The 12,314-nt window shown below is 42.7% G+C and overlaps 1 protein-coding gene across 8 annotated transcripts in view; it reads right to left on the bottom strand.

The window, feature by feature from the left end:
- The window catches only part of LOC107219985 (insulin-like growth factor 2 mRNA-binding protein 1), an 80,321-nt gene that overhangs the window by 41,943 nt on the left and 26,064 nt on the right, over nucleotides 1-12,314 (bottom strand). For 3 of the 8 annotated variants that reach the window (XM_046738717.1, XM_046738719.1, XM_046738718.1), the window contains exon 4: nucleotides 12,046-12,102. The exons of 1 other annotated variant lie outside the window; for it this stretch is intronic. In XM_046738717.1, coding sequence (XP_046594673.1) covers nucleotides 12,046-12,102 — 57 coding nt within the window. Of the gene's footprint in view, nucleotides 1-196; nucleotides 2,579-12,045; nucleotides 12,103-12,314 lie in introns of those variants that run through there. 4 more of the 8 variants (XM_046738721.1, XM_046738722.1, XM_046738723.1 and 1 more) reach the window with 4 other exon arrangements.

Below are 12,314 nucleotides of genomic sequence, written 5' to 3'. Positions count from 1 at the left end.
TTTTGTCGAGCTCGTGTTAGCATTAAGTCAAAATTATAGGTATATAATCTGGAATATCGCGGACCTGATTGAGTCGGTGTAATATGGGCGGGAATTTTTTTCTGTCTGTTTTGTTTTTTTTTTGTTGTTTATTTATTTTTTTTTTTTTTGTAGGGGGGGGGGGGGGGTATTTAGTGTTGGTACGATTTTAGTTTACCTTTGGCCATCGCCGTTGCGATCCTCGATATCCAATCGTTCCATATCCTTTTGAAGCATTCCAGAGTCGCCAAATTTATCCATGGACATAGCTCTTTTACTAATATAAGTTTACACGAAACAATATGTACAGTAATAGTAACCTTTCGATGTATAAATTTATATATATATATACATATAATGTATACACAATGTATATATATATTTGTTATATATATATATACGCATATATTTATGTATATGTGTATATATATAATTTATATCTTACGTTCAATTGATTCAAGTTTTCGTTAGCTGTCGCTAACTTTGAGGTAGAATATGCACTGGCACTCACTGGATTTATTAGCAACGAACTGAAAACAAAAACACAACACAGATTTTTTTCCGTAGATAATTACAGGTACCTGAAGTAAAGTATATGTATTTTAACGTTTAACTTGGAATTAATCAGTAAATTCACGAACCAAGTCGTTTTGTATCAATATGAGTGACGTTATTACGGTTTTTTTTCTTTCTAATTATTATGCGATGTATAAAGTAAACGAGCAGTGTTAGGAGTTTTGGAGCCAAGACACTATATACTGCCTCTATTTTTCGGTATTTATATTATTCTTGATTTTCACTTCATTATGTAAAATTTCTTTCATCACTCGATCTTATCCTTTGATCTGCTATTTACTTTTATTCACCGTTTTCCCGTACTCCTTGGATTCTTTATTTCAATCTTCCTACAGTATAATATAATAATAATATTCACCCTGTGCAGTACAGTCTTTTGTTTAAAATCAAATAATACGAGGTCACAAAATCACAGGAGGAAGGAGGTAGTTACCGGTAGTTTTTGAAATCATATGTACACGCGTGTATACACATATGCACAGGCGAATGCGTGTTCCGTTAAAATTGGAATTTCGAGGGAAAGAGCAGTTGGAACACGTGACACTTTTGCGTTGCGGTGGAATCTTTGGAGACGACGACCAACAGAGTTACGTCTGCTTACGATTAGGAGGGAAACACAGAATTGGCGCGGCGACACACACGCGGTGCGTGCGAAGCTAACGTATGTGATTAACCAAGTCCTGCGTCTTGTCGGAGGAACGTGATGGAGAGGGAAGCACAGGTACACCGTTGTACAGGTACCAGCTTCAAGTATCTCTCTTTGAAATCCTTTTCACCTCACCCCTTCCTCGCTCTTTTCACCTTTCTCTCGCTCTCGCGCGTTCCTTTATTCTTCCTTCTCCGTCTCTTCCTCTCTCTCTCTCTCTCTCTCTTTCTGTCTGTTTCTCCCTTTATCCCTTTCTCCCCCTTATCTATCTTGCACTCTCGTACCCTCCCTTCGTTTCCCTTTCACTTCGGTAATCACGTCATACGTCCACCTTAACACAGTACTCGCGTTGGTGGCCGCGCGAGTTTCTTGTTGGAAATATTCTCGAATGATATTCGATCGAGCCTCGTCGATGTAGCCTCGTCGTAGTTTGTCAATCGGCTCTATACCTAATATTGCTGACCGTGCGGCGCGGAGCATACAGCGAGCTAAACGCGGCCCGTAGTACAACTGGTAGCGGCGACCGAGCCAAAATGGTGGATTGCCAGCGATATCGCGGGAAAGCGTACTGGTTTAACGACGATAATTTCTTCACTGGGTTCCCTTGCGATCCAGCGATCCGGCGATACACGATCGTATTATCCAAGCACCAAATTACAAATCCAAAACACCTTCGGCCAGCCTCTCTCTGAATGCGAGTGCGTGCGTGCGTGCGTGCGCGCCTCTTTGTGTGTTTGTGTGTATATGTATGCGTACGCCCGTGCGTATACGTGTAGCGTGTGAGCGGGCGCGCGCACGCGTGTGTTTCTCTTGCGTGTGTGTGTATGTGCGCGTGTGTGCGCGTATGTGCGAGCGCGTGCGACTGTGTGCAAGGGTGGCGTTCTCACTCGCGCGCGCGTACCGTGTCGATTCTCGTTTTGATTTGCGTCCGAAAATATTTATCACGACTCTGTGGGTACCTCTTGTGCTTTCTTTTTCCTTGAATTATATTCTTTCCTATCCTGTTCAGCTTTTTCTTCGTCTCTTACTGCTGCTGCCGCTGCCGCTGCTGCTGCCGCTGCCGCTGCCGCTGCCGCTGCTGCTGCTGCTGCTGCTTCTACTTCTGTTACTTCTACTTCTTTTTCTTCTACTTCTTCTTCTTCTTTCTTCTTTTACCTTGATTTTTCTTTCGTCTTGTTTCCTTTTTTTCTTCGGAATGGAAGGAAATCGAGTTGAATTTTGAATCCGAATGATTTTTGCGGTAAAACGATTTCGTAGCGCAACACCGTGTGACAACGACAGCGTGTGCCTCCTCTCTCGCAGTGTAGTACTAGGGTATCTAGCGACAAGCGCGGCACACTGATATTATTTTTATAATCGTGTGCGGCAAGCGAACGGGGCGCCGTAGGCCGCGCCCAGCTACCCCCACTTTTCACTTTTCTCATCCCCCCCGTTTTTCCCCTCACTCACTTCCCCCACTCGAGGAGGGAGTCGACCGCCCCGACCGACGTCCTCCCCTGCCCGTCGCGCTCGATTTCCCCCAGCTCCCTGTGGCGCTGCCGTGGTCTGTCTTCTCTGAGGGGCAGCCAAGCGACCTGCTACCTCCCCCCTACGGCGCCGAACCGATTAGAAAATGCTCACGTCATCAGAGAGAGAAGCTGTGGTGCCGCCTAGCGGATGCCGGCAAGCATCGAACATTGCCCCTTCCACCCGAGTGCCAGGGTGAGTACGCGCAGGTTCTCCCTCGCTCGACGCCGATGCTGCTGGGTGACGCGCGCTTGAGCTACCGGAGCGCCATCGACGACGAATCCGCAACTAGCGCCGCGTCATACGACGTGACACGCGCGGCGCTGATCTTGCCGCCAAAACTGCCCGGGCGCCTGAATAAAGATGGAGGAATGAGAGGCAGGTAGGGGGGGGGGGGGGGGGAGAAGAGGAGAAAAGCGCTCATCCTTCGTCCTAGAACCGGAAGTTCCCTGAGATGGAATTGAGGTGTAAGTGTTGTTATTCGGTGTCCTTTTTCTCTACATATGCGTTACTGAAATAAATAGCTAATCGTCAAGATGTTGATTAGGATTGCGGGACGAGGGGTGGAGATCGACGTGAGTGAGGTTGGGGGGGGGGGGGCATCGAACGCGAGTCACGGCGCGCACGGCGATGCGATGCTGAGGTACGTTTGCACGCGGCGTCGCGTGTGACTACGTTTTCAAGTTCTTAGTCATCAAATGCAGCGATACTGGGCAAACCTTTTCTCACCATATTGCTAAACGACTCATTCTGTGTTGGGAGGCAGTACATCGCGTGTGTATACGTGTAGATCTCGACGCTGAAGCCTTGTAGAACCGTGCCGACGCCTTTTCCCGTTCCTCCAATTTTCCAATAAGCACATAACTAAGCGATGTACCTCTGAGATAATGTGCTTCTACAAAGAACGTAATACGCAGCTCACAATCAGCCATGGCCCAGTAATCGGGGATCGCCCGCGTTGGCCCAAATATTTCATGACTGACGACTCTTCCAAGGCTCATCGTATTCTAGAACTATGCCGGTGTTTGTACTAGAGAAAGTGCAAAGTTCAAATATTTAGGTGAATTCAAAAATTAACGACGGAGCCAAGAATTGAACCTGGTATCTAAAGATGCTTTGCCGGAGACTTACACCACTAGACCACCTAGCCGTCCTGACTACAATGTCATTAATTTCTCTCATCACCTGTATTCGAATTTGTTTTGGTTTCGTATACCGTTCTAATGGGCTAAGTAAAGTAGTGTACTGAGTTACACTCGTAAACAAGTCACATATACAAGTCTCTAATGGGCCTCTTTCGACGAAATCTGCAACTTAAACTTATATATGTTGTACAGGCCACCACATTCATGAATACGAACTGAGTATAACTACACTCAAATTTCGCAAGGTGTTTGTTGCAAGGATGATTTGTTACAGCAAAGCCATTGATGTGCATGCTTGGACTTTAGATAATATTCATTATGTCTTCCGCTTTCATTTACAGCAGAGGCCTAAGGCAAATGTGAACGATGGAGGGGGACGCTATAGATCCCTCGACTAGAAATCGAAAGTTTTCAACCGCAGTTGAACGACTTACGGTCCAGACCGGGTATACTTGGTAGTGATACGTGCAATGGTGAGAGAGGCTTCTTGTTCCTTCGATCTCATGTAAGGCGCATCTTGAACAATTCAAGCCAACCAACGTTGACCTGTATCGCGTTTGAACGGTTTCAATCAATCTTGATATTGACAATATTATTTCAGTACGATTATCGAGATCCGGATTTCGACTGGGAACGAGTAAAAAAAAAAAAAATGATTTTCTTGTACTATCGCATAATCTGAGCATTGTTCTCGTTTACGAATACCATGTTGTAACGGTTCAATGGCTTGATTTTCTATAATCAGTTATGAAATAAATGGCCCCGCCGCCGTGGACTGCAAAGATGGATGATGAGAGATTGTGGTCAACCACGGTAAGTACTTAATTTGCGCCTCGTTCAAATACAACGTACAAGAATAACGTTGTGGTTAACATTCGTCCGGTCTGTTCAACAATAAATACTTCATCAGGAAAGATGGGAAACTTCATTAATCATATTTTATGTTGCGGGCTCATTCTGTAACACATCGTCATACTCTTTTCGTTATAATGGGTGAGTCTAAGGCGTCGGAGCAATATCATTTGCACGTATTATTACATTGACAAGAAGCTTTGAAATTTTTGTCACAAATCACATTGCAGACGCCGTATCCGGTGCGCACCTACAACCCATAATGAATTGAAGTCAAGGAATTTTTTACCGGAGCAGAAATTGACACCATGATTACGTATTTCGTCATTATTTACATTTTATACCTGACAAATGAATTTTACTTTGATTGCGTGATTTCTCATGATTTCTAAGATTTCATATGATTTCTTAAGATCACAAAGAGATTCCTATAATCCTGAATGATTTCTCATTACTAGTAATGATTACCTTAATGATTACCTTAATGTTTACTAATGTAGAATTTTATTTGAATATTACCGATTCCGGTGTGGATTTGGAGATAAGGAAATGATTTCAAATGGTATTGACGCCTCAATCGCTTCAGTGAAATACTCCTTGACTGAACTAAGAAATCACTACAAGGTAGTACTGTAACTAAGGTACATAGATCAAGTTTTTCGTTCATTTTTTCCCAAAGCTTAAACAAAGCTGATGTCGATAATGCCAGTTTGATAATCGCTTTCGCTCGGAAGAATCCTGCAAAGTGGTGCGGTATTGTTATTGAGATACATAATTAATTCTGAGCTCGTATAGTACGGGAGTTTGTTGAAAACGGGCTCCATGAGACATCAAATCTTGAATCGACGTTATAGCTCGAGCAACTAAGCAAGTAGCAAATGTCATGCTTGAGATACTCTACCGAAAAGGTGAACAATAGGGCCCCTGGTTATGATGTAGAATGTCCAAAGGGACCGGACTCAAAGTACTATAATTGCCCAATTCTCTGCAGTAACTGACAAAATTTGACGAAGGCCAAATTCAAAGTGCAAGTCTTTTTCTGAGGATTCTTCATCAATCGTATCGTATTTTTATAGCTTCGTGACAACCAATTGATGATACAGATAAAAATCCACGCGGAAGCTTCGCAGAGCGAACACGTGTTTTGATCCCTATAGGAAGCATATACCTATATGCCGTGAAAATCTCTTCAGTCAGGCTTTAGGAGCTACTCGAGGTGATTTTTTAGTTCCTGCAAAAGCTCGATTCAAGATACCCTTCCTCAGTATGCATATTTACTTCAGTATTCTGGCCAGCGGTTTTCCCTCGATTGTTGGCAAGCATTGCTGAAGGTATGTACAGCGTTTGCGTGCATATGATTCCATGCGTGTATAAACGGAAAAACATTAGTCTTCTCGATCAGCTGCACATTCGATTTTTCAGCTCGACCATAAAAGCCGTAGTCGTTTGTGCAAAGCAAGCTTGAAGGTGTTCTGTGTTCGAGAATTTTCCTCGAAAACTGACATCTGCTTGCGCTGTTCCAACACACAATGCCCACGCCTACTACCCACCGCTTTTTGACAATATTTTACCAAGGAAAAGAAAGAGGACAGCAGGTACTCCGCATACTCTGGATATACAATGGTGTCATCAATATCTATGACTCAGAAAAGGGAAAGAGAACAAAGCTTCGATGCATGCCCGAATCGTATGGTTGAGGGAGTGGTATACATCTATTATAAATGCCATCCAATCAAAGGCGTATTCTATCGTTTTAAGAACAGGGTGAGTGGCAACAGAATCTTTCGAGTGATAAGTAAGAAAAAGTGAACCGAGAAAAAGGGAAAGAAATGCGTTACTTATACTTCACGGGAAACGGATTACGCCTGTCCAGTTATGCAAAGCTGGTCACGATTTTCAACCTCTGTTCCAGGTAGGTATGAAGGTGCGATACCTAGTCGTGAGGAACCAGGAAGCTCAGAGCTGAACGAAGGGTATATAACGATGCCTGCAGCTGAATTGAGCCCACGGAAATGCCTAGATGCGGAGCACATTTCACGTATACATGCATGCATACGCCTGAACCGTAAAATCATAGACTCTTTGTAAACCCTCGTCGTATACCTGGCTGACCTGAACTTGCCTCGCCTAACCCGGTTTGTACAAGCTTTATACAAGGTGATCAGACATTAGCATCGCCTAGCTCGGTAAATTGTTTCCACCGAAAGAAGTGGTGAAGTACGGAAACACTTGGTTTAATCTTTTTAATTTGGAGAGTTTTCAAGTTCAAGTGAGGCTTTGCAAGAATGATCGTCGAGTCCGCTTAAAGTGGTTCAGAGAACTTATTTTCAGAATTTCACTTCGGATTGATTGTTGCAAACTGACGGTAAAAACAATGTGTGTGTTTATTTATTTGCATCAACAACATGTACATGCTTGTGGTAATTTTTTTGCAAGAATATAATTCTTATAATTTTTTTCTATACACGTAGCTGTAAGGAAAATTGACCGAACTTTCGGTTTGCTATTTTTCAAACGCTCTCTAAATATTTCCGTACCCTATAAAAGTGAACGGGTATCTGAACCCAATGGGAAAATTTTCATCTACCTGGCCAACAAAGAGTCCTAGGATCAACCGAGACAAAATCGTCCCAAAAGAACCGGGTGTCTGCCAAGTAGTGTACCCGGGATGTTGTATTTTCTAAGATATTGTCCTACCTGAATCGCATTCCCACCACTTTGCATCTGCAAAACCTTCATGTCCTGCAAATTGTAAGCAATCGTGAAATTTTCTTGAGGACTGTAAGAAATTAACATGTCCACTAGCCGTGGAGATTGCGTATCTACCATTTTGACACCCGTAGCGTGCACGCAAGTACAAATTGGGCAAGTAAGAGGTCGGAAAACTAAATTTTGTACTCTCATTGCGAATTGTAATTCAAGTCTTTTTGTTAACAATACTTTGTATTTGTCACTTGCAGTTCGGAACTACCTAATGGTCATTTGAAAGTTTTGTAAATGCTTTACGAACATCGAAAATCGCAGGTAATTTTTGGGGTTCGATAAGATCTGGAAGTACTTCTACAGTCCAGGCTTAATACGGTATTACGCACTACTGATTGAATTCATGTTTCTCAAGGTGCAAGTAAGATGGAAATCAGATTCAAGAATCAGTTTTCCGTGATACATGTTACTGCTTACAGAAAATGCGAGTAGACACAATTTTTTATATCCTAAAGAAATTAGTAGGGCTATTGAATGAATTTTTCGTGATGTCGAAGGAAGGTGATAATCTTGGTTGAACTCTGAATGCATAATTCCTTCAATGTCATGTGCAAGTTGTATATACACGGCACACAACTCAAGTATTGACACTAAATTAGAGATTTGTAAAGAACGTAATTGTTGCGGCCACACCAAGACTATTACGTAGAGGTGTCAAGGGCTTCAAATGTACTTCGGTTTGGAGGAATCCAATGCGGTTGGTTATCTTGATTTTTCACCGTGAAATGTTTAAACCTACCTTATTATATAATACGCTGAACCCCCATCTCTTTGGCATAGGGATTAAAATACAGGTATTTGCCAAGGCGTATGGGTGTCAGTTATGCATGGTTGCCGGAAAGAGTTCGTTGTAACCTAGTTTGGCCGTTGGTTTAAACTAAAGTAGACAAGGAATGGAGCGGACGAACAAACGGGACGTCGAAGAGAGAATACGGAAGCCGCTCAAGTTTCAATGGATTCACAGACACACCGTGAACGCGGCCCTGGGATGGGGTCGAAGGGATGCCGAGGGCTGATGGGAGAGAGAACAGAGGATAAGGGGAGAAGAGGTGGGAAGCTTTCAACGGGAGCTTAGAATGTGGACACGTGTAAATAGCACCCATACGACCCCACACGCACGTATGCGTACGCGCGTTTGTACTTGAGAAGACGGGCCAAGGCCATGCTGGGGCAAGAACGAAGTACACGGTAGGCTCATACGAACGCAGGACCTACACGGATCCGCGCTCGTCCAGTTCCGTCGTATACCTATCCGATTATACATAGCGGATTAAAAATATGGTGCAAATATACAATGTCGCAGCAGCCTGCAATATTCGATGACAATTGCTGAAGCAGGTCAGTGGAGTGTAACAGGGTTGACCCTTGGTGTCGCGGTCATAGTGTGAATGCTGCTTGCACCTAGTTAACTTGAATGCTACCCGATTTCCGGGATGACCAGGATCGGAATACTCAGCTGCTACCCATTACATGGATAAACGAAACAGCATCGCCGAAACCCTGAAGCGTGATAAGTGATTATCGATGATATAGTCAATAACGTAGTTGAATCAAGAGGCTCGTGGTCATCTTGAGGAAAAGTGCCCCTTGTCAAGTGAAAGCTAGATTAGAAAACTCGCAGTTTTCTGCAATCAAATGAATTAACGAAAGGCCTGTCTGATCTTAATATTCCATATTATTCAGATGCATTGCCATAGTCTTCTTGTCAGTAACAATACTAGAGCACATTGTCGATTTGAAACGCAATATAAGCTTGCCGTGGTAATAGATCAACCTGGATGTAATTGAAACCTGATTTACCGTCAGATAATCGAGCAATGATTGCAGTAAATACAAACGATTGGTAGAGTCGGACGGTATTTGAATTGATATTCTACTTCCAGAAGTTTGGAAACTCGACGTGGCCGTCTTGTCGAAAGAATTGTTTCAGTGGGCAGGGTATTTATGTCTAGGTCGGTAGGATTACGATTCATCGGGTTGTGGATCGTAATTACACACCCTACCGAAGGAAATTTTTTCTACCCATCTTCGAAGTGATCTGTCACATCCACGAAGAGAAAAGTCGAGAGAAGTTTGGTTAACACAAATAAAGTGTGTTCCAATTGAATAAATTTTGATCCAACTGAAATTGTGTTTATTTGATTGAAACACATTTGATTGGAATTAATCAATCTTTTCCCTGAGTGCAGCCCTACAAGACTTCGAGATCTTAGAAGTGTTAACTTTATGCCGATAATATAATCCGATTGGATTTTCCTCTTACAAATAAATTCATTTAGCTCTAATGAAGGTTTCTGTCTATCATTACGGTATATCTTTCATTACTTTTCTAAATTTTTTTTAAATATATCGTTTGGAAGTCATTGAAGATATTTACATCCCTTTGGATACCCTTAGAATTTGCAGACGCTTTGTTAGCACATTTGGGTTTGGATTTTTCAAACTTCAGCTCCATTCGCCGCTGCACGAGGGAAGATTTAAAATTTTTATACACGAGTACGAGAAAGCTTAATGCACATGGCAGTACGTGTCGGCTATCTCAAACATCGTTGGAACTTTTCGTAACGAAAAGAAATCCAGGAAAGCTAGAAGAACGGTCGCGCGACTTCACACTCGGCCGAGGAGATAATTGATTAATTGCTCAACAAAGTAAGCTGAACAGACAAGGCGGCTACCGGTTGAGGGTTGAGTGAAGACATAGCCGTGAACAAAGGCCGATTATGAAATGGAGTTCGGTGGGAGGCCGTAGAGGTGAAAACTGTGAATAATGCGTTACTTCAATTGCATCAGCCACAACATTTGGCCCGCACAGTTTGAAAATTAGGGTGCGGCACGAAAAAATAATTTGCAGATTTCCATCGCCGCACCCGTTGAAATGTTTGTTTTGGTTAAAAGAAAGATTCTCCCCGAAGATGAGCGTTATACGTTACGTCTGAGATGGCGCTCATCAACTTCTTCTAAAAAAGTGAAAAATCGAATGAGCGCTCTCTTAAACGCAACGTACAACGCTCATCTTTCGAGAGAATCTTTCTTTCAACCGAAACAGACTTTTCAGAGGGTGCCACGATGGAAACTTGCCAATTATTTTTTCGCGCAACACCCTAATGAACATGTATATTTTCATACATGTATCAATATACAGCATAAACTCATTATTGTCAACTTACCTTGGTGGACAGGGTCTCTCCGCTCCCGTAACCATTGGCAACGTGTCGTATACGATTCATTTTCAGACTTGGATACGACGAAGCTCTCTCGTTGCTTTAAACTCCAGACCCAAGAAGTTGATAACAACAAGTTTCTGCTGTATAATCGTGTATGTCTTCATGTATAATATATTTATGCATGCAGACATGTAGCATATACCGAAGCCGATCATAATACACTCGGAGAAAGGATTTTTTTAATTTACCAAATTAGTTGAAGGGAACGTTTTTTGGAATCAAAGAAATGTCGTTTGATTCAACTAAACAGTGACCAGAACAACAATTTGATTGAGGTAACATTTATTCGAATCAGGAACATATTTCTTTCGCCGTATTTGATCTCTATATTTAGTACATTTTACAAATTTATTTTTGTGCGCGGATTACTAATAGGTATGGCAATAATATACTCCTATACGAAGTGACGAATAGAAGGTAAAAAGGAAGGGAAAGTGAAAAGAAAACAAGAATGCTAACGATTAACGTTTACAACGGTTCTGAATATTAGAACACAGCAAGAAGAGACCATTAAGAACAACGAGAGAACGTGCGTAGAGAATGACGAGTGGCGCAAAAGGGTCGCCCAATCAATATAGTGGCCAAACGTTCTAGATCTCGCTGGATTTCGCACTCCAAGTTTTTCGCTGGGAAAATACCCCACGTGCGGTAATCATACAAGGATTGCTATAGTGCGGTGAGAGTAAAAGCGTAAGGCGCTACGCGGAAAGCTGCAGATTCGTTGGAAACAGAAATCATCTTGCCATGCGGTGAAGCACAAAAAGCTATAGGTATTCAGGTCGGTAGAATAATTAATGAGCGGAAACCTGGATAGACTATACATCGGGTACCACCAGTTGCGGAGGAGGTGAATGCTATGGCGCCGGGGGTTCGCCTAGGTTTGGAAACTAGAGGAACTCACGGACGTGGCCTTGAACTTTTCACTTGGACGGAACTTCTACTTGCAAGATTTCGCGCGACGAAGCGTTTAGCTTTCTATTCCCAAAGAGTCGACGGCAATTACCGGACTCCCACCAGTCCAGTCACGATGATTACCTTTACTAGCGTCGAGACCGGGCGTTTAAGGTAGGACGCAAACGTATTATTAACGTAAGCCGATAATTCAACACCCATGACTTGCACCGGCTATGGTGAATCCGTTCACACTAGGAATGAGAATTTTTAACTCTCCGGCGATGTTTGTCAATGGCATTACAGTCCGAGCACTTGTCGATACTTAAAGTTTTCAAATCTGTAGACTTCACTTATCTTTATGCAATACAGTATATACCTAATTCGATACTAAGGGAATGAAGCAGTAGTGCGTCGGACTCACCTCCATCCATTTCCGACCTGGTCGACAGGAGATTCTGGCAACGCGGTTCCGCTACCTCTGTAAGCAGGAATATACAATATGTAGGATATGTGAGGATATGGGATTTTACCTATGGGAGTTACAAAGCCACGTCTTTATGCTACGTTGCTCATACCTTTCGAATCTTCCAACCCGATTAGTTCTGCGTGATAATAACGGCCCTTGAAATTCAATTGTGGTCCGAAAATCGGCAGGTGAAAAGAAAAAAGTAGGTATAATAAAATTTAGGT

Source organism: Neodiprion lecontei, chromosome 4, assembly GCF_021901455.1.
Source record: "Neodiprion lecontei isolate iyNeoLeco1 chromosome 4, iyNeoLeco1.1, whole genome shotgun sequence".
Taxonomy (NCBI): Eukaryota; Metazoa; Arthropoda; class Insecta; order Hymenoptera; family Diprionidae; genus Neodiprion; species Neodiprion lecontei.
The sequence above is the reverse complement of the archived record's forward strand: the minus strand, read 5'-3'. Positions and strand labels throughout refer to the sequence as shown.